This window comes from Macaca nemestrina, chromosome 10 (assembly GCF_043159975.1).
Source record: "Macaca nemestrina isolate mMacNem1 chromosome 10, mMacNem.hap1, whole genome shotgun sequence".
Taxonomy (NCBI): Eukaryota; Metazoa; Chordata; class Mammalia; order Primates; family Cercopithecidae; genus Macaca; species Macaca nemestrina.
The window spans coordinates 116,856,091-116,881,909 of NC_092134.1; the positions used below are offsets into that span (position 1 = coordinate 116,856,091).

Genomic DNA, 25,819 nt, shown 5'->3' on the forward strand with positions numbered 1-25,819 from the left:
TTATCTAAGTTGGTTAAACTAGGTTATAAGAATATACTTCAAAAAAGAAGTCATTTAATCTTTGGTTGAATCTTCATCAATGTGAACCTTTAAACATTTTTATTCCACAGTGGAAACACTACATTCAATGTGATGGGAGTCCTGATCCTTCAATAGCCCAAGAAATGAACACGTTTATTAGTTTGTGGAAAGAGAAAACAAATGAGACTTTTGAGGAAGTGATTGAGAAGAGTAAAGTAGTGCTAAATGTAGGTGTTTTATGTATTTTCCTATAAACTGGCTATTACAGATAGTCTGATATTAACTCAAAATAAAAATAAATTAATAGATTACTTGCCAAATAATAACACTACTGCTTCTGAACCCTTAGCAAAAGAAGTAATTGGTCAGCTTTTTCATTTTCTTTTTACAAGTCCTAAGAATTCCTTGCCACATTAGCTAAGGTCACCATATCATAACACATTATTTGTCTGTCTAATCAAGAAAAAAAAACAAGTTGCATGCATTCATGTAGATAACACAGGTGGGGGTAGTGGGTAATTTTATCCTCAGTTGGAATATCCACTGTTTAGTAATTTAGTACCCATGATTTTTAATGTTTACTTAGTGCAACCTCTGCCTCCTGGGTTCAAGCAGTTCTCATGCCTCAGTCTCCCGATAGTTGGGATTACAGTCATGTGCCACCACACCCAGCTAATTTTTGTATTCTTAGTAGAGATGAGGTTTCACCATGCTGGCCAGGATGGTCTCAAACTCCTGACGTCAAATGATCCACCTACCTTGGCCTCCCAAAGTGCTAGGATTACAGGCATAAGCCACTGCACCTGGCTGAGAATTTTTAATCAGGAGTGAATCAAAAGTTGGATTGGAAAAATTTACCAGAAGACAGCGCAGAGACGAAGAGATAGAAAATATGAAAGAGCAGTTGACAGGCATGTATGATAGAGTAAGAAGGGCTAAAAATATATGGAAAAGAAGGGATATGGAAGAATGGAAGAGAGACAATATTCAAAGATAATGGCTGAAAAATTTCCAGAATTGATGAAAGATGTGAATCCTCACATTCAAGAAACTCGACAAATTCTAAGTAAAAAGAAAAACTAATGTTTATATTTTTAACACTTCTGACACCAAATGTATGTGGGGTTTTCTCACACCAACCAATTATCCAACTCTCCAGATACCTGCTAAGTGTCCTTCGATCCAGTGCTGGTACTGAGTACTTAGAGCTAGTGCAGACCCCAGTCCCACAAAACTGCCTCTTCCTTCACTTCCAGTCACAAGTCCCAGCTTGTCACCTGTACTTCTGCTCAGCCTGTTATAAATCAGCCACAAGCCATTGGTCAGGTTATTTGCTATAATGGCTCACAAAACTCAGGGAAACATTTACTCGCCTCTACTGGTTTATTATAAAGGATATTACAGAGGATACAAGTGAACAACTAGATGAAGAAATACAAGGGGTGAGGTCCGTAGGGAGGAATGTAGAGCGTCCATGCCCTCTTGGGGCACACCACCCTTCCAGCACTTCAATGTGTTCACCAACCAGAAAGTTCTCTGAACCTCGTTGTTTGAGTTTTTTGTGGAAACCTCATTTATGTAGGCATGATGGATTAAATCATTTGCCACTGGTGTTTCAGTTCATCTTCATCTCCTTTCCCCATCCTGGAGGCCAGGGAGTGGGGCTGCAGGCTTCAGCCCTCTAATCTCATGGTTGGTCCCTCTGGCAGTCAGCCCCCATCTGCTAAGACTCATCATACTAGCATAAACTCAGATAAGGTTGAAAAGGGCTTATTATAAATAACAAAAGCTGTTTCTCTCATTCCTATCCCTCAAGAAATTCTAAGAAGCTTACACCAGGAACAGGGGGCAGAGACCAAATACTTCTTTTTATGTCACATCAAGTTAGGATAAATAAATTCACACTTAACACACTTACATGATAATAGAAACTAGAAGGAATTCACTACTCTTATTCCTGTTATTATCCTTTAGTGCTTTTTTGGTCTAGCTCCTCACAGTTTTATGCTTCCTGTCATTGCTGCTGTAGTTTAACTTCTTCATGTTGTCATAAGAGAGTATAACTGTAGACTCTTTTAAGTTCATACCATGCATTGTATGATTTAATCTGAACAACAAAGTTATGAGAGTCCTTTAACAAATAAAGAAACATAGATTGTGATTTGCTTACAGTCCACTATGAGACCTTAGATGGACCTTACTCTGACTTTCCAAAGGCCCAAGGAGTCTCCCATACAGTCTGAGCTATTTAAATGCCAGTGGATTAATCATACAGTGTTCTTGGTACTACACATCCTCTTTACCAGAGAAGCTGCCATGGCATAACGTCAGCTTAGGAATCTGGTAGTTTGCAATTAGCAGGGAGGTAGTGGGAAGTAGTACTAGAGTTCACCAGTGATGAGCTGCAAGGAACATCTTCCTGTTACAAGAATGAGTCAGAAGTAGAAGTAATAAAGAGCAAAAAAGATGAGAAAAGGGTAAGTTCAATAACACGGGAGACAGAAGAGGGGAGTAATCACAGCAATAGGAAACGAAAGCAGAAAGCTGCAGAACAAGTGGACTTGGATAGCAGTAACAGAAGGAAATGGCCCCATAGTAAACACCGATTTCCAAATTTTCAAATTTATTTAATAAACTCTTATGTAGTACTTAATCTATGCCAAGCTTTGGAAATACTAGCTTTCTGAGTTCTCATGATAACACTAGAAGATAGGTACTATGAATCCCATTTTTCCAATGAGGAAGTTAAGGCACAGAGATGTTAAATAACTTGCCCAAAACCACACTGCTAGTTGAGAGGTGGCCAGGATTGAAGCCTAGCATTCTTGCTTGAGTCCATACTACCCTACACTACGATGCTGCCTGTCTTAATTCAGAAAATTTCTGTGTATTATCTGTGTCAGTGTTCAAAATTTAATTCTGCCACTTACTAGTTGTTCCTTCATCACACTGTGCCTCAGTTTCGTCATCTATAAAATATATACCATAACAATATCTACCTCATAGAATTATAATGAAGACTAAATGCATTAAAACATATACAATATTTAGAACAGTTCCTGGTGTATAGTAAGCATTCAGTAAAAATGGTAGTAGTTCTATTCCACCTCCTTCTCCTCATCGTTGTTATATTATTGTTGTTTTTTCTATTGTCTCTCAGTCTTAGATAATGACAAGTTGCCACTCATTTATTAACTTGCTAATGAAAACTCTGTCACACATAGTTAACTGGTAGGTCCGAGGGTTTAATTAGATTCAGAGCCACCATTTCCAGCAAGAAGGCATCATAGGTTATGTTGTGTTCTTCATACTGCATCCTATCAGAAGCCATATGATGTTCCATTATTAATTTAATGATGCGAATTTGATCACATGGTTAAGGTGTTTGCCATTAAATCTCCACATTGCAAAGTACATTTTCCCCAATCTGAGGTCAGATACTTTGGCACTGGGAGAATTATGTATTCCTCAACAGCTTTTCACCTAATCATTTAGATAGTCATTGAGGATCTTTATCTGAAGCAGTTATTACACTGGGGATTGAAAAATGGTGATTTGCTAACTGATAATTGCATCCACATTAGATAGATGGCATTCTTCTGTAAAGAACTGTTCTTTCTTCACCCCACCTTCCCCTTTCATTTCTGAACGTCTAATACTATATACTCATGGATTTTTATTTATTCAGTGTGTTATAATTAATTTTAAGGGAGTTTGGGAGGAAATTTTTGTTTATGATCTTAAATTACAGAATAAATACTGGAAAGGATTTCTATATGTTTTGCTAAGTATGTGTTCTTCAATTCAAAAGGGATAGAACATTCCCTTTTTCACTTGTCCTTGACTATTTCTCTGAGAATTAATGCAAATATTATTTTACTTTACAGTTAATTGAGAAATTGAAATTTATTTTATTGGAAACTCCACCGTGTGATTTGCAAGATAAAAATATAATACAGTACCAAGAATCAATTCTACAACTGCAGGAGCTCCTTCATCTTAAATTCAATGTAGCCACAGAAATACTTCTCAGAGTAAGTGTGATATTTTGCTTATATATTAAGTTTTATAAGAGCTAACATTTTATGTTATATATAAAATAATTCAGTATTTTTTAAACTGAAAAATCAAGAGTTTATGGAAAAGTTAGTAGAATAATTTAAAGTACATATATTTATTCAGATTTAATAACTGATAATATTTTATTTTTAAATGTAGTTTGTTTTGTTTTGGTTTGATTTGTTTTTTTTTTTTTACAGATAGTAAATATGGAATCTCCCTGTGTTACCCAGGCTGGTCTCAAACTTCTGGACTCAAACAGTCTTTCTTCCTTGACCTCCCAAAGTACTGGGATTACATGTGTGAGCCACTGCTCCCCCCAGACATTTTATTTTTGAAGAAATAGAATATTATTTCTATTTGCCATTAAAAGTAATGGCAAAAACCACAATTACTTTTGCACTCACCTTATATTATTATTTTTATTCTTAGGATAATAATATGTAAGGATAGGATAAGAGACCTCATCCTAATATATATATATATATTAGCCAGGCATGGTTTGCCTGTGGTCCCAGCTACTTGGGAGCCTGAGGTGGGACCATCACTTGAGCCCAGGAGGTCAAGGCTGCAGCGAACCATGATCGCGCCACTGCACTTCAACTTTGGCAACAGAGCAGACTCTGTCTCAAAAAATAGTAATAATAAATAAAAGAGGAAGAAGAGGAGGAGGAGGATTAGAAAAAATACTATAATGTTATATTTCAATTTGAAATATCAGCATGAACCAGATTTCTTTTTATTCCATAAATAGGATTTGGGATTTCAGTTCTGGGGCAGGAAAAGTGAAAGATGAGGCTGGATTGTCTTCCTGTGCTAGAAGGCAAGCAAACGCTCAGAGACTAATGACATTGTATGAAAGAGATGCCGTTAGCTAAGAGGCTAGCTTAGAAGTCGCACTGATCAAATTTGGAATAATTTGAATATCAGAATAATGATTATAATCAATTATAAAAAATTGAATATATAAAAATTTTTGAGTTTATAGTGATACTTCAGAAACAAAGAGGAAGGTGGAGTGAAGAAAGAACAGTTCTTTACAGTAGAATGCCATCTATCTAATGTGGATGCAGTGATCAGTTAGGAAATCACCATTTTTCAATCCCCAGTGTAGTAAATGCTTCACATAAGGATCCTCAATGGCTACCTAAGTGATTAGGTGAAAAGCTGTTGAGGAATACATAATTCTCCTAGTGCCAAAGTATTTGACCTCAGATTGGGGAAAATGTACTTTGCAATGGGTGGATTTGGTGGTCAGCACCTTAACCAAGCAATCAAGTTCATATCATTAATAGTGGAACATCGTATGTCTTCTGATAGGATGCAGCATGAAGAATACAGCATAACCTATGATGCCTCTTTGCTAAAAGTGGTGGACCTGAATCCAGTTAAACCCCTAGACCTTCCAGTGTACAAAAATAAAGAGGATAGAGGAGCAAGTTAAACAATGCCATGAGGAAACAATAATAGAAATCCACAATGTGGGACAATTCTACAAGATAACTGTCCTGAACACTTCAAAAAGTTACAGTTACAGAAAACAAAAAGTGTGCAAGAATAATCACACTTAAAAAATTAATAATAAATGTAGTCTTCAACAGTTTAAAGTTTTACGTTCTAGCAAGTGCATATTGACTTATTCAAATCTTTTATGACAGCTGATTTGAGCAATAGGCATCAAACTATGTTAGTTTTTATTTAAAAATTTTTAAGAACATACTTGAATTTTATGGTTAATATTGGATATTAAGTATTAGACTAGTGAAAACATGACTCATCTGGATTTTATAAGCTGGATATTTTGCTTTCTAAACTTGATGTGTTCCGAGATAGGTTAACTTTGCAGTAGAATAGTCTACATTTTAATAAGATACAGATAAATCAGCATGTGTATAGTTAAAATGAAAAGTCATGATTCTGATGTTATGACTGAGAAAGGTAACATAATATTAACCCACAAGTGCTACCTGGAAATATAGAAGCAACTTTATTTTTTACTTTTCTGAGACCCAGTCTTGCTCTGTCACCCAGGCTAGAGTGCACGGTGCAATCATGTCTCACTGCAGCCTCAACCTCCCAGACTCAAGCAATCCTTCCACCTAGCATCCTCCCAGCTCCCAAGTAGCTGGGACTACAGGCGCACACCACCACACCCAGCTAATTTTTTGTAGAGATGAGGGGTCTCATTATGTTACCCAGGCTGTTCTTGAACTCCTGGACTCAAATGATCCTTACAACTTGGCCTACCAAAGTGCTCAGATTACAGGTATGAGCCACCTCACCCAACCTAAGAGCTACTTTAATTCTTGGACACCTTAGGAGAAACTGAATGGAAAAAGGAGATGCATGTTTAAGTAAGTAAATACATTTGCATCCTTTAGAGAATTTTTTAAAACAATCCTTTGTCATGTTGATTGAACCTGATTTTTACCCAAGTTACTCTTTTAGGTGGTTAATAAAGGGAATCCAACACGTGAAGTGATAAAGTAACTTAGATCTAAGTTGTATAATTTATGAGGCCTGTGGCCCTTTGTAATATTTTCTTTTTCTCTTACAGCAAGCTAGTACTTTGGCAGACCTGGACAGTGGAAATATGGAAAAAGTCATTAAAGATGAAAATGTTACTCTATATGTGTGGGCAAACCTCAAGAAGAATCCAAGGTACCCTTGTGGATAATACTTTCCCTGTAGGTGGAAAGACATTGAACCACATCATGATTGCCAGACAGATGCCTACTGCATAGCAGCATGGTGTGTTTGGAAAAGCCCATTTTAGGAAATTAGCCCACTGAAGGTTGAATCACAAACCTGCCATTTACTTACACAAGTTACTTAACTTTGTTGAGCTTCAGTATATCATCAGTAAAATGATGATTATGTCCCTTAATAGGATTGGATTGAAGATTAAACATTAGTGCATGTAAAAGTTATAGCATAGTGTTTATTACAAATATATACTCATTATATACCAGGTCTTCCTCTTCTCTTTACCCACTTAACCCCTCTACTCTCCAAAAAAATAGAAGTGGTAGGTACTTTTTTTTTCTTTTCTTTTTCTTTTTTTTTTTTTGAGACAGAGTCTCGCTCTGTCATCCAGGCTGGAATGCAGTGGTGTGATCTCGGCTCACTACAACCTCCACCTCCTGGGTTCAAGCGATTCTTTGTGCCTCAGCCTCCTGAGTAGCTGGGATTACAGGCGCACACCACCACACCTGGCTAATATTTTTTGTATTTTTAGTAGAGACAGGGTTTCACCATGTTGGCCAGGCTGGTCTCAAACTCCTGACCTCAAGTGATCAGCCTGCCTTGGCCTCCAAAAAGTGCTGGGATTACAGGCGTGAGCCACTGCACCTGGCTGATAGGTACTTTCTACATGGCAATCTGGATTTTTTTTTTTTTTAATGAATCTTTGTGAACTGTTAAAAATAATAGATTTTCGTATGTGTATTTCGTGGACATTTAAGTGCTGTTTCCCCAATAGTTTTCAACAAAGAAACGTCTCTGAGGAATGACAGTGATGATGGCAGATTCACGACCACTTGGTTGCTGCTTGATCTTTAAACATTTTAAGTTACTTGCATTAGTATAGCAGTGAGTTTTAGAGAAAAATAACCAGAATAAAAATTAGGAGGCCTAGGTGTGGATCCTACCTCTGAAAAGACTAGCCATGTGACATTTAAAAAAAAAAAAAATTGGACTTTATTTTTGATGTTTAGTAAAAGGGAAGAACAAAATATTTCCCAAGTTCTTTCCATTTGCTATGAAAAAAAAAAAAAAAAAAAAACCTCTTCGGTTCACATCTAATCGGGGACCTTTCTTATTGTAAAATATGTCAAGTATAGAAAAGTGAAGGAAATTAATCTGTATAATTTTAAATGAATAAAAATAAAATGAATAGCTTTGTACTCACTACCCAAGTTTAAGAAGAGAATTAGTTGGTGTCTTTTACGAGATAAGGAATAGTGCAGGCAGAACAAGTTTCATTTTGATGACGATTGGGGGGGGGTGGTTGTAAAGATGATGAGTTCGGTGCTGAACTGGCTGAGTTTGAAGTACTTATAAGATACCAGAGTGCAACTGGCTGAAGGCATGGAGAGAAATCTGAGGTGTAGTATATTTTGAGGAGTCATCAGCATGTAGACCAATGGTTCTTCACTTTTTGGGAGTCATAGATTCTTCTGAATGTCAAGTAATTACAGATGCTTGCACTTGTGGAAGGGCATTTTTGGACCTCTTAAAGTCCATTCAGAGATGCGTCATATCCCTACCCAACCCTAGGAAAAATAAAGCTCATATTAAAAACTTCTGATAGTATAGATAGTCATTGAGGCCACAGAAGTAGCAATACCCAGAGAGTGTGTGTTGAGGGAGAGGAGAAAGGGCTTAGGATGGAGCACTGAGTAATATCAACATCGAAGGGATGGTCAGGAAGAAGGCCGTATAGAGGAGACAGAAGGAACTGCCAGAGATGGAGAAGACTGTGGGGTTATGGATCCCAATAAACTGTTTTGAGAAGGACAGCATCAGCAACTGGGTCCAAATGCTGCAAAGAAAGCACATGTGATCAGACTAAAAATTGGAGCAAAATTAAGGTGAAGAGAAATACTGCTTAGTTATAAATTTGACGCAGATCTAGAGTTTCCTAGGGTCTCATCTTTTTTGTTGTAATTAATTATTAACAGGCACAGAAGTGTCAGATTCTCTGAAACACAAATTGGATTTGAGATTCCAAGGATATTAGCAACAAGTGACATTGCTGTACGACTCCTGCATACTCACTATGATCATGTTTCTGCACTGCACCCTGTTTCAACACCATCAAAAGAACACACTTCCTCAGTAACTGAGCTTGTCAAAGATGATGTTGAGAATGTAGAAAAAGCAATCAGCAAAGAGGTCGAAGAAGAGTCCAAACAACAAGAAAAACAGTCTCACTTAATTCAGGAGGAAAAATTAAAAGTTGAGGAGGAACAAGATGATATTGAAGTGAAAATGGTAGGACACATTTAAATATACACATTTTTTTTTCTTCGTGCAACACGTGTTATTAGATTCCCTTAAAGTATTCTCAAGATTTTTCCTAAACAAATAGAAATTGTCTGGGAGCCACTTTCTTGCCAGTGCCTCAATTTTTAATGTGTGTCTTTTTCTTGTCTTCCATTAATAGTCAATTAATAGTTGAGCCACTAGCTTCAACATCCTAAAGTTCAGCACAGGCATTGCTTTTTTTTTTTTTTTTTTGACACGGAGCCTTGCTCCGTCGCCCAGGCTGGAGTGCAGTGGCGCGATCTCGGCTCACTGCAAGCTCCGCCTCCCGGGTTTACGCCATTCTCCTGCCTCAGCCTCCGGAGTAGCTGGGACTACAGGCGCCCGACACCTCGCCCTGCTAGTTTTTTGTATTTTTTAGTAGAGACGGGGTTTCACCGTGTTAGCCAGGATGGTCTCGATCTCCTGACCTCGTGATCCGCCCGTCTCGGCCTCCCAAAGTGCTGGGATTACAGGCTTGAGCCACCGCGCCCGGCCGCTCATTTTTATATTAGGTGCACAACCGGGCAGCTTTGATGCCATTTAATTTTTGTGTATTTATTATATATTTCAAACTCACTCAAGGGAACTTGCCATTAAATGGAAACTTAAGTAAATAATCTTATATTACCCTGTTACTTCCTCAGTTTTTGGTTTTATAAGAAAGAATTTTATAAAGTAAAAATTTATTTTCTTAAAATATCACTCTTCTCTGAAACATTGACATCTTTAGATATAGCTTTTGACCAATTTAATAATCATATTCCTTTAGTTAGCTTCTGCTCTTTTTTCTGTTGGCAAGATTGTCAAGCTTATTTATGTTAGAAAAAAATGTCTCAAGAATTTAGTAATACTTTCTCAGAGCCAAGCAGATTCTTTAATAGCCTATTTGCATGTTATGAGGGACCAAAAAATCTCAAGTTTTCTGACAAGTGCTTAAGACATGAAATGTATTAGTTTATTGATTTATTTTCTTTAAACACAGGAGAGGATTAAGGATTAGATTGAATACAAATTTAAAATCAGAATAGGAATTATTAGATACTCTAAGAACACCTGATTTATTAAGAATTCAATTTAAAATATTACATTGGTATCAAAAATTATAGACTGGGCATGGTGGCTCAAACCTGTAATCCCAGAACTTTGAGGTCAGGAGTTCGAGACCAGCCTGGCCAACATGGTGAAACCCTGTGTCTACTAAAAATACAGAAAATTAGCTGGGTGTGGTGGTGTACACTTGTAATCCCAGCTATTTGGGAGGCTGAGACAGGATAATAGCTTGAACCTGGGAGGCGGAGGTTGCAGTGAGCCGAGATTGTGCTATTGCACTCCAACCTGGGTGACAGAGTGAGACTTCATCTCAAAGAAAAATAATAATAATAATAATAATAAATACTGTAGCAATGTAGAAAAATGGATATGACATAATGCTAAGTATAAAAAAATTGTATTTAGACTCTAATGACAAGCACGTGAAAAATTTAAAGGCATAAGGAAATGAGAACCCAGAAATCTCTGCATACCTGATATTTTAGAGAGGTGGGAAACGAGTGATTTATTCCTCTTTAAAAATTTGTCATTTTTGTTTAAATGTTTTTTGGGCAATAAGATCGTTTTTAAAATAAAAATTTCATTTGAACTCTCAGGTAGTGTAGAAGCTTTACTAGAGACAATAGTATTTCTAGTTCTCTTCCCTTTCCTGGAATATGGAAGGATTATACTCCTCTCCATGTTGAAGCTAGGCATGACCTTGTGACTTACTTTAGCTAATGAGATGTGATTAGATTTGACAAACTCATTTATTTCCAAGGGGGAAAAAAAAGAATGGGTAAATAGGTCTCGTAAATAGGTAATAGGTAACATTGTTTCAATATGGAGTAAAATAAAGTAAAATAAAATAAAAAACCCCATTAACGTAAAATAAAATTTGGGAGGATTTGTGATTTTAAATTCCTGAAAACAAAGAACCTGTCAGTGTTTTACATGAGAATTTCATATTATTGATTTTAAAACTGTGATATAATAATTTGAAACCATATAATTTGAACTATTGCATTTACACGGCTAAAGCAATTTTTTCTTATGCATCTATCTCAAAGTGGCCTCATATGGTAATAATTCATTATAGTTCTGTTAATTTTGGCAGTAGTTTTATTTTATTTTTTTATTTCAAAAGGTTTTTGGGGAACAGGTGGCATTTGGTTACATGGATAAGTTCTTTAGTGGTGATTTCCAAGATTTTGGTGCACCCATTACCCGAGCAGTGGATACTGTACCCATTGTGTAGCCCTCATCACTCCCCCACCCTTCCCTTGAGTCCCCAAAATCCATTGTATCATTCTTACGCATTTGCATCCTCATAGCTTAGCGCTCCCACTTGTGAGAACGTGTGATGTTTGGTTTTCTTCTCCTGGGTTACTTCACTTAGAATAATGGTCTCCAATTCCATCCAGGTTGCTGCAAATGCCATTATTTCATTCTTTTTTATGGCTAAGTGGTGTTCCGTGGTACATATATACCTCATTTTCTTTATCCACTTGTTGATTGCTGGGCATTTGGGCTGGTTCCATATTTTTGCAATTGCAAATTGTGCTGCTATAAACATGCATGTGTAAGTGTCCTTTTCATATGACTTATTTTCCTCTGGGCAGATACCCAGTACTGGGACTGCTGGATCAAATGATAGAACTACTTTTAGTTCTTTCAGGAATGTAGTAGTTTACATTCCCACCATCAGTGTAAAAGTATTCTCTTTTCACCACATCCACTCAAACATCTATTTTTTTTAATTTTTAAATTGTGGCTTTTTTTTTTTTTTTTTTGAGACAGAGTCTCGCTCTGTCACTCAGGCTGGAGTGCAGTGGCATGATCTCAGCTCACTGTAACCTCCACCTCCTGGGTTCAAGCAATTCTCTTGCCTCAGACTCCTGAGTAGCTGGGATTACAGGCACGTGCCACCACACCTGGCTAATTTTTTGTAGTTTTAGTAGATACAGGGTTTCACCATGTTAGCCAGGATGGTCTTGCTCTCCTGACTTCATGGTCCATCTGCCATGGCCTCCCAAAGTGCTGGGATAACAGGCATGAGCCGCCACATCGTGCCTATTATGGCCATGTTTGCAGGAGTGAGGTAGTATCATATTGTGGTTTTGATTTGAATTTCCTTAATAATTAGTAATGTTGAGCATTTTTTCTTATGTTTCAGGACCATTTGTATATCTTCTTTTGAGAATTGTCTATTCATGTCCTTAGCCCATTTTTTGATGGGATTATTATTTTCTTGCTGATTTGAGTTCTTATAGATTCTGGATATTCTGCATCTGATAATCTTTGTCAGATGCATAGTTTGTGAAGATTTTCTCCCACTCTGTGAGTTATCTGTTTACTCTGCTGATTATTTCTTTTGCTATGCAGAAACTTTTTCGTTTAATTAGGTACCATATATTTATCATTGTTGTCTTTGCATTTGCTTTTGGGCTATTGTTCATGAAGTCTTTGCCTAAGCCAGTGTCTAGAAGGGTTGTTCCAATGTTATTTTCTAGAATTTTTATGGTTTCAGGTCTTAGATTTAAGTCTTTGATTCATTTTGAGTTGATTTTTGTATAAGATGAGAGATGAGGATTCAGTTTCATTTTTCTACACATGGCTTGCCCATTATCCCAGCACCATTTGTTGAATCAGGTGTCCTTTCCCCCACTTTGTTTTTGCTTGCTTTGTCAAAGATCAGTTGACTGTAAGTATTTGCCTTTATTTCCAGGTTCTCTATTCTGTTCCATTGGTCTATCTGCCTATTTTTATACCAGTACCATGCTGTTTTGGTGACTATAGCTTAGTATAGTTTGAGGTTAGGTAATGTAATGCCTCTAGATTTATTCTTTTTGCTTAGTCTTGGTTTGGCTATGTGGGCTCTTTTTTGGTTTCATATGAATTTTAGGATTTTTTTCCTAGTTCTGTGAAGAATGATAATAGTATTTTGATGAGAATTGCATTGAATTTGTGGATTGCTTTTGGCAGTATGGTCATTTTCACAATATGATTCTACCCGTCCATGAGCATGGGGTGTATTTCCATTTGTTTGTGTTATCTATGATTTCTTTCGGCAGTGTTTTGTAGTTTTCCTTGTAAAGGTCTTTCACCTCCTTGGTTAGGTATGTTCCTAAGTATTTTATTTTATTTTTATTTTTTTTGCAACTATCGTAAAAGGGGTTGATTTCTTGATTTGATTCTCAGCTTGGTCACTGTTGGTGTATAGCACTGCTACTGATTTGTGTACATTGATTTTGTATGCTGAAACTTTACTGAATTCGTTTATCATATCTAGGAGCTTTTAGGATAAGTCTTTAGGGTTTTCTAGGTGTACAGTCATATTATCAGCAAACAGAGTTTGACTTTCTCTTTACTGATTTGGATGCCCTTCATTTTATTCTCTTGTCTGATTGCTCTGGCTAGGACTTCCAGTACTATGTTGAATAGAAGTGGTGAAAATGGGCATCCTTGTCTTGTTCCAGTTCTCAGGGGTAATGCTTTCAGTGTTTCCCTATTCAGTATAATGTTGGCTGTCGGTTTGTCATAGATGGCTTTTATTGGCTTAAGGCATTTCCCTTCTATGCCGATTTTGCTGAGAGTTGTAATCATAAAGAGATGCTGAATTTTGTCATATGTTTTGTTTTTAATTCTCTGTGGTATATCACATTTATTGACTTGCACATGTTAAATCATTCCTGCATCCATGGTATGAAACCCACTTGATCATGGTGAATTTATCTTTTTTTTTTTTTTTTTTTTTTTTTTGAGACGGAGTCTCGCTCTACCGCCCAGGCTGGAGTGCAGTGGCCGGATCTCAGCTCACTGCAAGCTCCACCTCCCGGGTTCACGCCATTCTCCTGCCTCAGCCTCCCGAGTAGTTGGGACTACAGGCGCCTGCCACCGCGCCCGGCTAGTTTTTTGTATTTTTTAGTAGAGACGGGGTTTCACCGTGTCAGCCAGGATGGTCTCGATCTCCTGACCTCGTGATCCGCCCGTCTCGGCCTCCCAAAGTGCTGGGATTACAGGCTTGAGCCACCGCGCCCGGCCGGTGAATTATCTTTTTTAAAATTTATTTATTATTATATACTTTAAGTTCTGGGATACATGTGCAGAACGTGCAGGTTTGTTACATAGGTATACATGTGCCGTAGTGGTTTGCTGCACTCATCAACCTGTCGTCTACATTAGGTATTTCTCCTAATGCTATCCTTAACCCTATTCCCCCACCCCCAACAGGCCCCAGTGTGTGATGTTCCCCTCCCTGTGTCCATGTGTTGTCATTGTTCAACTCCCACTTATGAGTGAGAACATGCAGTGTTTGGTTTGCTGTTCTTGCGTTAGTTTGCTGAGAATGATGGTTTGCAGCTTCATCCATGTCCCTGCAAAGGACATGAACTCATCCTTTTTTATGGCTGCATGAATTATCTTTTTGATATGCTATTGGATTCGGTTAGCTAGTATTTTGTTGAGGATTTTTACATCTATGTTCATCAGGGATATTGGTCTGTAGTTTCTTTTCTCGTTATGCCCTTTCCTGGTTTTGGTATTAGGGTGATACTGGCTCCATGGAATGATTTAGGAAGGATTCCCTCTTTCTCTATCATTTGGAATAGTGTCAATAGGATTAGTAACAATTTTTCTTTGAATGCCTGATAGAATTCATCTGTGAATCCATCTGGTTCTGGACTTTTTTTTATTGGCAATTTTTTTTATTACCATTTCGGTCTTGCTGCTTGCCATTGGTCTGTTCAGAGCTTCTATTTATTTCTGTTTTATTCTGGAAAAGCTGTATACTTTCCGGAATGTATTCATCTCCTTTAAGTTTTCTGGTTTGTGTGCATAAAGGTGTTCATAGTAGCCTTGAATGATCTTTTGTATTTCTGTGATGTCAGTTGTAATATTTCTCATTTTGTTTCTAATTGAGCTTATTTGAATCTTCTCTCTTCTTTTCTTGGTTATTCTTGCTAATGGTCTATCAATTTTGTTTATCTTTTCAAAAAACAGATTTTTGTTTCATTTATGTTTTGTATTTTGTTTGTTTGTTTCAATTTCATTAGTTCTGCTCTGATCTTGGCTATTTGTTTTCTTCTGCTTGGTTTGGGTTTGGGTTTGGTTTGTTCTTTTTTCTCTAATTCTTTGAGGTGTGTCTTCAGATTATCTATTTGTGCTCTTTCAGAGTTTTTGATTTAGTCATTTAATACTATGAATTTTCTTAGCATCACTTTTGCTGTATCCCAGAGGTTTTGATAGGTTTTGTCACTATTATCGTTCAGTTCAAAGAATTTTTTAATTTCCATCTTGATTTTATTGTTGACCCAATGATCATTTAGGAGCAGATTATTTAATTTCCATGTGTATGCGTGGTTTTGAGGGTTCCTTTTAAAGTTGATTTCCAATTTTATTCCCTGTGGTCTGAGAGAATACTGAATATAATTTTGATTTTCTTAAAATTATTTATTTATTTGAGACCAAGTCTTACTCTGTTGCCAGGCTGGAGTGCAGTGGCGTGATCTCAGCTCTGCCTCCCGGGTTCCAGTGATTCTCCTGCTTCAGCCTCCTGAGTAGCTGGGATTACGGGTACATTCTACCATGCCCAGCTAATTTTTGTATTTTTGTAGAGACAGAGTTTCACTATTTGGCCCGGCTGGTCTCAAACTCCTGACCTAAGGTGATCCGCCTGCCTCAGCCTGCAAAACTGCTGGGATTACAGGTGTGAGCCACCATGCCAGGCCTGATTTTCTTAAATTCGTTGAGACTTGTTTTGTGGCCTCTCATATTGTATATCTTGGAGAATGTTCCTTGAGCTGATGAATAATAGATTGTATATTCTAAAGTTGTCGAGTAGAGTGTTGTGTAAATATCTGTTAAGTCCATTTGTTCTAGGGTATAGTTTAAGTTAATTATTATTTTTTTAATTTTCTGTCTTGATGACCTGTCTAGTGCTGTCAGTGGAATATTGAAGTCCCCCACTATTATTGTGTTGCCATCTATCTCATTTCTTACATCTAGTAGTAATTGTTTTATAAATTTGGGATCTCCAGTGTTAGGTGTGTATATATTTAGGATTGTGATATTTTCCTGTTGGACTAGACCTTTTTTCATTATGTAGTGACCCTCTTTGTCTTTTTTAGCTACTGTTTATAGTCTGTTTTGTCTGATATAAGAATGGCTACTCCTGCTTGCTTTTGGTGTCTATTTGCATGGAATATCTTTTTCCACCCCTTTAAGTTTATGTGACTGTTTACATGTTAGGTGAGTCTCTTGGAGACAACAGATTCTTGGTTGGTGATTTGGTTTTTGTTTTGTTTTGTTTTGTTTTGTTTTGTTTTTGAGACAAAGTCTCCGTCCGTCAACCAGGCTGGAGTGCGGTGGCGCGATCTTGGCTCACTGCAAGCTCCACCTCCTGGGTTCACGCCATTCTCCTGCCTCAGCCTCCCGAGTAGCTGGGACTACAGGTGCCCGCCACCACGCCTGGCTAATTTTTTGTATTTTTAGTAGAGATGGGGTTTCACTGTGTTAGCCAGGATGGTGTTGATTTCCTGACCTCATGATCCATCCGCCTCGGCCTTCCAAAGTGCTGGGATTACAGGCGTGAGCCGCCACACTTGGCCCTATTGGTGAATTCTTATCCATTCTGTAGTTCTGTATCTTTTAAGTGGAGCATTTAGGCCCTTTATATCCAATGTTAGTATTGAGATGTGAGGTACTATTCTATTCATTGTGCTAGTTGTTGCCTGATTATCTTGGTGTTTTTTTTGCCTTTTTTTTTTTTTTAACACTGCATTATTGTTTTATAGGCCCTGTGAGATTTATGCATTAAGGAGGTTCTATTTTGTTATATTTTGAGGTTTTGTTGCAAGATTTAAACTCCTTTTAGCAATTCTTGTAGTGCTGGTTTGGTAGTGGTAAATTCCCTTAGCATCTGTTTGTCTGAAAAAGACTTTATCTTTCCTTCATTTATGGAGCTTAGTTTTGCTGGGTACAAAATTCTTGCCTGATAATTATTTTGTTTAAGGAGGCTAAAGATAGGACCCCAATCTCTTTTCTAGCATGTAGGGTTTCTGCTGAGAAATCTGCTTTTAATCTGATAGGTTTTCATCAGATTAAACCTGGTACTTTTGCCTCACATTTCTTAAGATTTTTTCCTTTGTCTTGACTTTAGATAACCTGATGACTGTGTGCCTAGGTGATGATCTTTTTGTGATAAGTTTCCCAGGCATTCTTTGAGCTTCTTGTATTTGGTTGTCTAGATCTCTAGCAAAACCGGGAAGTTTTCCTTGATTATTCTTTCAAATATATTTTCCACACTTTTAGATTTCTCTTTTTCCTTGGGAACACCAGTTATTCTTTAATTTGGTTGTTTACATAATCCCAGACTTCTTGGAGGCTTTGTTCATTTTTTAAAATTCTTTTTTCTTTGTCATTGTTGGATTGGGTTAATTCAAAAGCCTGTCTTCAAACTTTGAAGTTCTTTCTTCTATTTGTTTAGTTCCATTGTTGAAAACTTTCCAGTGTATTTTGCATTCCTCTAAGTGTGTCTTTCTTTTCCAGAAGTTGTGATTGTTTTTTATTTATGCCATTTATCTGGAGATTTTTTAATCCATAGCCTGTATCATTTTTGCAATTTTCTTTAAGTTGGTTTTCACCTTTCTCTGATGACTCCTTGAGTAGCCTAATAATCGACCTTCTGAATTCTTTTTGTGGCAATTCAGAGATTTTTTTTCTTGGTTTGGATCTACTGCTGGTGAGCTAGTGTGATATTTTGGGGGTGTTAAAGAACCTTGCTTTTTCATATTACCAGAATTGTTTTTCTGGTTCCTATTAACTTGGGTGGACTGTATGAGAGGAAAGATCTGGGGCTCAAGGGCTGCTGTTCAGATTCATTTGTCCCGTGGGGTGATCCCTTGATGTGCTCTCCCCCTTCCCCTACAGATGAGGCTTCCTGAGAGCCAGACTGCAGTTACTATTATTGCTTTTCTGGGTCTAGCCACCCAGTGGAGCTACCGGGCTCCAGGCTGGTACTGTGGAGTCTCTGCAAAGAGTCCTGTGGTATGACTCATCTTCCAAGCTCTCAACTGTAGATACCAGAACCTGCTCTAGTGAACGTAGCAGGGGAATGAAGTGGACTCTGAGGGTTCTTGGTTGTAGTTTGGTTTAGTGCACTGGTTTTCGCAAATGCTGGTGTGGTAGCTGTTCACTGGCCTCCAGCCAGGAGGTGGCGCTTTCAAAAGGGCATCAGCTGCGGTAGTGTGGGAGGATACAAGCTTGCCCTAAGGTAATCTGGATAAGTATTCAGGTTTCTCAGGTGATGGATGGGACCATAGAGCTCCCAAAAGATTATGTCTTTTGCCTCTGGCTACCAGGGTAGGTAAAGAAAGACCATCAGGTGGAGGCAGGTATGGGCATGTCTGGGCTCTGACTCTCCTTGGGCGGGAGTTGCTGTATCTGCTCTGGTGGATGCGGGTATGCTTCTCAGGCCAGTGCAGTTATGCTCCCAGGGCGATTATGGCTGCCTCTGCTGTGTCATACAGGTCGCCAGGGAGGTGGGGGAAAGTCAGCAGTGATGGGCCTCACCGAGCTCCTACACATCCAGCAAGGCCAGTCTCGCTCCCACCATGCCCCACCAACAGCTACTGAGTTTATATTCAGGCAACCAATGAGGAGGGCTGAGATCTTGCCCCAGGCTACAAGCCTCCCTGCTAAGAAAACAAGCAGGGCTTTCAGACTGTGCCCTCCCTGCCCTCTGTGGCTTCTGTGCTTGTGTCTGTACTTCCCATTTCCCACTGCCCCCCACCACCCTTGATCCCCCGTTCCTGGATCCTGCCCAGGAAAATTTGTACTTGGTGGAAATTATTGCAAAGTTCAGCTAGAAGTTTCCTTCTCCCTGTGGTCCTTCCCCAGTTCCACTGGCAGCTCTCCCTAAGGACCCCTGTGAGATAATGTCAGAAATGGCTTCCCTGGAGACCAGGAGCACCTCCCGGACTCTTCCCACTGCTTCTTCTACTTCATTTGGCTTTCTAAATCCATTTCCGTTCTAGTTAAGGTTAAATCCTTCTCCCATGATCTGGATTTTCAGGTTCCCCAGGGAGGATGTGTGTTTGGAGGCAGAATATCCCCCCTCACACTTTGGACACTCACAGTATTTCAGCTGTCTCACGGACTTTGCAGTGGCAAGCGCTTCTTTCAGAGTCTGTGAATTATTTCAGTTTTCCTGCTGTGTTCCTGCAGCAGTTCCTGGAGCAAAAGTTCACAATATGAGTCTCCATACACTGTTCTGTCTGTCCAAGTGGGAGCTGCAAGTTAGTCCTGCCTTGTATCTGCCGTGTTTCTTGTAAGTCTGGCAATAGTTTTATATTAAATATATAAGCATATGAACCTACTACGATACTGACTGAATAGTGAATTTATATCTTCTTCTCAACATTCGTCATCAATTACTGTAGAGAGCTAGTGGGCCTGAAAGTACCGAACTAAGCTTTTCTTAGTTTGAATGGCCCTTACCAATTAATTTAACTACATCCAGTTTTTGTTATTATTTAATGTTATATTGAACCATTTTAGGTTATAATGATGAATAAAGATATGCAAATGATGATGTTGAAAGTGCCACAAAAGTACACCAAGGAGGCCGGGCGCAGTGGCTCACGCCTGTAATCCCAACACTTTGGGAGGCTGAGGCAGGTGGATCACCTGAGATCAGGAATTTGAGATCAGCCTGGCCAACATGGTGAATCCCCATCTCTATTAAAAGTACAAAGATTAGCTGAGCATAGTGGCATGTGCCTGTAATCCCAGCTGCTCGGGAGGCTGAGGCACGAGAATCATTTGAATCTGGGAGGCAGAGGTTGCAATGAGCCGAGATCGTGCCACTGCACTCTAGCTTGTGTGATAGAGTGAGACTCTGTCTCAAAAAAGTATGCCAAGGAAAACCATTATAGTGAGTGGTAAGATGCACATTTTATCAAATTTGAGTCTATGTTCAAATACATATTCTAGGCTGGGTGCAGTGGCTCAAGCTTATAATCTCAGTAGAGATTATAGGCAGGCCTAAACAAGAGGATCCCTTGAGCTCAGGAATTCAAGACCAGCCTGAGCAACATAGCGAGACCTCAGCTGGACTAAAAATAAAAAAAAAGTAGCCAGATGTGGTGGCATATGCCTATAGTTCGAGTTGCTAGGAACCCTGAGATTGCCTGAGCCCGGGAGGTCAAGGCTGCAGTTAGCAGTGATCATGCCACCGCCCTCAAGTTTAGGCAAGACTGCAGGACCCTGTCTCAAAAACAATAAAAACAAAACAAATACATAGTCCAAGAAACCTCAAATAAAGATCAGCAAGCAATTAGTGATATGGCAGAAATAATTTTACTTTATAAAAGGCAATGAAAACTTGTCCCAAGTCTGTGAATGGTAAGAATTGTGTGAATGGTAGATACAGGAACCTGGCTGGAGGAACCGTATATCAGGGGATTTAGAAAGGGACAGGTGATTGCCTAGAAAATGAGAGTAACATTGACTCAGCACCCTCATTTCCAGGAACAAATCTTCTGACCACCACCAGACACATGTGCAGATGCTTATGCTTATGTACGTGTGCTCTATCCTTCTGCCGAAAACCCCACAGCATTCGGAAAATGCGAATATGAATAAGGCTGAAGTATGTATGATTTCCACAGAAGCAGAAGAACCCCATAGTACTGGTGAAGTGTGCCAGGGCAGGAGGGGGAGGCCATCTTCTGTGCTGAAGCGGGAAGGGTGGTGGGTGACTGCCTAGAGCGAAGAATCCCCCAACGCAAAACTACTTGTCGGATGGGCCTACACTTTCCACAGATTCTGAACAGTGTAAACTGCCTTTTGTAAGTGTGAGTAGACTGCAGGGAGCAAAATCACTAGATTTATAAAGACAATCAGCAGCTCAGAAGAGGAAGACAGAGATCATTTGATGGGATTTGTCAGGGAAAAAGAATGAGAGATGATGGGTAGAAATAGGAAGTGTAATATCTGTATAAAAGAAGCTTCAGAAGCCAAGAATGGACAGGATGAGTTTGATATAATAATTGGTGCTGGGGCAGCTGACTACGATTTAAAATAAATTTGATTTTCACTTTATCCTAAAGACTAAAAAAAAAAACAACAAACCATAGTTTCCAATATAAAAACAAACTAAACTATTCAAAAATTATTAAAATAATGAAAGTATTTGAAGAGGACATAGGAAACTTATCTTTACTAACAAGACGTTTCTTACTTATCAATGCATCAAAACCAAAAGCATGAATGAAAAAGAGATTGGATTCAAATATTTGTGTAGCCCCATAAACCTCATTATAAACAAAGCTGAAAGGCAAATAACAGACTGAGAAAAATGTTTCAACATACATGACAAAGGGTTCATACCCTAATATAAAGAATTTGTACACATCAGTGAGAAGACAATTTCTTAATATAAAATTAAGCAAAGGACATGAGCAGGCAGTTGAGAAAAGAAATACAACTAGCCAATAAAAATATAAAAATGTACTGAACCAAATAAGTAATCAAATTAGAAAAAAAAAGGTCATTTGTTTTCCTATCAGATTAAGCAGGCAGGCATCTTCACATACTGTTACTAGAAAAGTAAATCTGTACAATCCTTATTTGGCACCATGTAAACATGCCTATGATTAGTGATTTTACTTATAGTAATTTATTATTAGAAAATAATAGAACAAAATAAATAAAAATGATTGTGCCAAGATGTTCATTGAAGTTTTTTTTATAGTAGCAGAAACAGTCCACAAATTAAAAAATTATAAAATATCCAAACAATACTAGTTGGTTTGGATATTTGGATATTTTATCATTTAAAATGACAAAGATTTTATATACTTTTCTATAGAAAGATGCCTAGGATGTATTGTTAAATTTTTTTTTAAGTTAAAACTCTATTATCAATACGATTCTGTTTTTTTGAATGCACAGAAAAAATCTAGAAGCCTCTCTACCAAAGAGTGGTTATCTTTTGGTGGTGGGGGAAGAACAAGAGAAGGATGGGATGGTGGTATATTATCAGTGATTTTTTTATTCTCTGTACTCTATTGTATTATTTGGATTTTCAATAAATAAGTACTGAACACACATTACTTTCCTCATAGGAAATGAAACAATGTATTTCCCATTTTGGCTTTAAAGGGGGAAAGTTCATGATAAGCCTCTGTGCTGAGGTGAAATGCCCTTCTTCCCATCACACTAATTCCTGTACCTAACTTCTACTTGTCTTGATTCAAAACTTACCTTAAATTTTATCTCCATAGAATCCTCCGTTTCCTCAGATTAAATTAGATGTCCGTCCACTGTGCTCTTGTCATTCTGTTTAATTATTAGAATTCTTACCTTAAACACTAAATTATGATCTTGAGGACAAGAATTGCTTGATAGACTTCATATTTAAGCAGAGAGAATAGAGCTCATAAGGGCTCAATGAATGTTTATTGAATGAAGGAAGAAGTGAATGAATGGATGTTTAAGTGATGAAAAGCAGGCCCTGACTTGAGTCTGATTTATTGTGAGGAGCCTACATAAATTGGGGATTTCAACCACTATCCTCCTCAAAGTTATCCTGTCTGTTGAGAGATACTTAAGATCCTCTTCATTATAGTTGGGTGTGCTGGAGATCATTTCTGCTACCTTTATGGATTCTGCAAGCTGGTCACTGGGGATTCTTGGGACTCTTCTCCTCTGCAGTTCTGATCCTCCACCCCTTTAGTGATCCAGCATAGTATGTGGTGATAGGAAGATTCTTGCTGTCACTACAGCAGCCTTAGGAAAGGTGTGCTCCTCCTATTCCAGTTGGAACTCAGTGTGCATTTGAAGCAATAGTTACAGACAGTGGTTAAGTTTGTATTCCTATATAATCACGGCTACAGGGGAACTAACATAACCCTAAATTTCATTCGTGACACATAACAATTTGTGTGTGACAAAATGTTTTCTAAATGTTTTAAACTGCCATATAAATTCATGATACTCAACTTTTGTGTGTATGTGTAAATTAAGGACTACATGTAAGATCAGTAGGCAAACTTAACTATGTTTCGGATTTAGAGAAAAAATTCTGTATTTTTCCAGGTTTTTTTTTTTTTTTTTTTTTTTGGTTGGGGGTAAAATGCTTACCTCACAATTTTAGGTTATCATATTTTATTATAAAAATCTTATATTTTTTATATCTTTACATTGACTTTAGAGACTGATACAAGGCAAATATGATATAATAATGCAGGCAATTATGGCCCACAATATATGAGTTATGTTTGATACGTCAGATAATCACAAATAACAAGTATTTAGTATTTCGGTCATTTAAAAATTTAAATCTCTTACATTAGAAGATGTACACATTGTTTTCTTTTTCATGAGTGCAGCAAGAAGTGTGCCACTAGAGGGCTCTTAATACCACATTTTAGATCATTTAAATGTGTAATACTAATAATATTATAGGTATTGGGTAATACTGTCTTCCCAATTACTATATCATGCAAACTTTTTAGAAAAACCTAATTTAAGTGTAGCACATTTGCGAGAAATTAATTTTTAATGAGAATTACCTTCAGAACTACATTAGTGATCTAAAGGGCATGCATGATAGTATGTGGGTCTTTGAACTTTTAAAAGTTAAAGTAGTCTCTGGCTTTAAGATAGTTTAAACAAATATATACAGGATTAAACATAAATATTTTATATATGTAATGTATATGTTATTTGTCAAACATTTACTAAATACCTGCTATTGATAAGGGATTCAACACGATCTTGTTTTTAATGAGCTAACAATCTTGTGGATTAGAAGAGTTACCATATATTCTAATATGTGCAATGAGAGAGATTCTACTTGGGGGTTAAGATATCAAAATAGGCTGGGCATGGTGGCTCATGCCTGTAATCCCAGCACTTTGGGAGGCCAAGCCAGGGGGATCACCTGAGGGTCGGGAGTTTGAGACCAGCCTGACCAACACGGAGAAACCCCATCTCTACTAAAAATACAAAATTAGCTGGTGTGGTGGCAGGTGCCTGTAATCCTAGCCACTCAGGAGGCTGAGGCAGGAGAATCATTTGAACCCAGGAGGTAGAAGTTGTGGTGAGCCGAGATTGCGCCATTGTACTCTAGCCTGGGCAACAAGAGTGAAACTCCATCTCAAACAAAAACAACAAAAAAGGAGATCAAAATAAACCCAAAATAAAAACAAATGAACAGATTGGAAGTCTTCTCTCGTGAGGTAGCATGAGCTGAATCTTTCAGTGTAGCATGGAGAAGTTTAGCTAGGAAGGAAAGGAAGTTATTCTGGCCAGAGGGAAAAGTATGGAGACATGAAATAGCCTGAGTAATTTGGGATGTTTTGTGATAATCATGGACAAATTAAAAATCCATGGGAATAGGTTATATAAAACACCTAGCATCAGAGCTCCTTAACATTCAACAACCTTTAACCTGCCACAAATGTATGTTTTCAGTGCATTTCCAGGTCATACCCTGAGAGTTGTTCTGATTTCCTTACTCACTTACTGAATATTTATCATATGCCTACCTCTATGTGGTAGGCACCATTCTGGCCCTCAGGGGAGGATGGCCAAAGGACAAATAAGGCTCCTTCTCTCATAATTTACATGCAAGTTAAGAGAAATTAACAATAAATAAGAAAAAGTAGCAAATACCATATAGTAATCATTTATGCACAGAATTAAACAGGATTAAACTGGGAGTGACTTTACATTCCGTTGTTAGGGAGGGCCTGTTTGATGGCGTATTATTTAGCTGAGACCCAGATGACAAGAAAGAATCAGCTATAAAATGATGAAGGTAGGCCGGGCGCGGTGGCTCAAGCCTGTAATCCCAGCACTTTGGGAGGCCGAGACGGGCAGATCACGAGGTCAGGAGATCGAGACCATCCTGGCTAACACGGTGAAACCCCATCTCTACTAAAAAACACACAAAAAACTAGCCGGGCGTGGTGGCGGGCGCCTGTAGTCCCAGCTACTCGGGAGGCTGTTGCGGGAGAATGGCGTGAACCCGGGAGGCGGAGCTTGCAGTGAGCTGAGATCCGGCCTCTGCACTCCAGCCTGGGCGACAGAGCGAGACTCAGTCTCAAAAAAAAAAAAAAAAAAAAATGATGAAGGTAAAAGTAGTCTTCAGTCACAATTATTGCAGAAGTCATAAGACAAGTGAGAAGGAGGGCCAGCGACTGATGTATGATGGGCAAGAAGCAAAGTGGTATGTAATAAAGTTGGAAAAGGAGGCACAAGCCAGATAAAGTCAGGCTTTGCAGGCCAGAGTGAGAATTTAGGCTTTTATTATAAATGCAGTGGGGAGCCATTAGAGGGTGGTAAGTAGGAGTGTGACATGATGTGATGTATGGTTCTGAAAGCTTATTCTGGCTACTGTATAGAGAAAAAATTGTGAGGGGCCAGAATAAAAGCACAGTATCTAGTTCAGTAGTACTGGTAAGTAATAAGAAGCCATGGTGGTTCTGACAGAGGTTGCAGTAAGAGCTGTAGAAAGATGAATATGTTTGGGAGATGTTTTGGAGGTAAAATATGTCTAACTGAGTTTTTATTTTGAGAAATGAGGCATGTGGTGGTACAGTTTACAGAGATGAACAGGAATAGAGTGAAACAGTTGAGAGTGGCTGTGAAACAGAGTTCTGTTTGAGTCATG

General features: G+C 38.2%; 1 protein-coding gene across 17 annotated transcripts in view; it reads left to right on the top strand.

Annotated features, from left to right (window-relative positions):
* The window catches only part of DNAI7 (dynein axonemal intermediate chain 7), an 81,492-nt gene that overhangs the window by 35,264 nt on the left and 20,409 nt on the right, over window positions 1-25,819 (top strand). For 8 of the 17 annotated variants that reach the window (XM_071072026.1, XM_071072032.1, XM_071072028.1 and 5 more), the window contains 5 exons: window positions 111-248; window positions 3,909-4,055; window positions 4,281-4,382; window positions 6,638-6,741; window positions 8,763-9,075. In XM_071072026.1, coding sequence (XP_070928127.1) covers window positions 111-248; window positions 3,909-4,055; window positions 4,281-4,382; window positions 6,638-6,741; window positions 8,763-9,075 — 804 coding nt within the window. The remainder of the gene's footprint in view (window positions 1-110; window positions 249-3,908; window positions 4,056-4,280; window positions 4,383-6,637; window positions 6,742-8,762; window positions 9,076-25,819) is intronic. The other 9 variants (XM_071072031.1, XM_071072035.1, XM_071072033.1 and 6 more) reach the window with 2 other exon arrangements.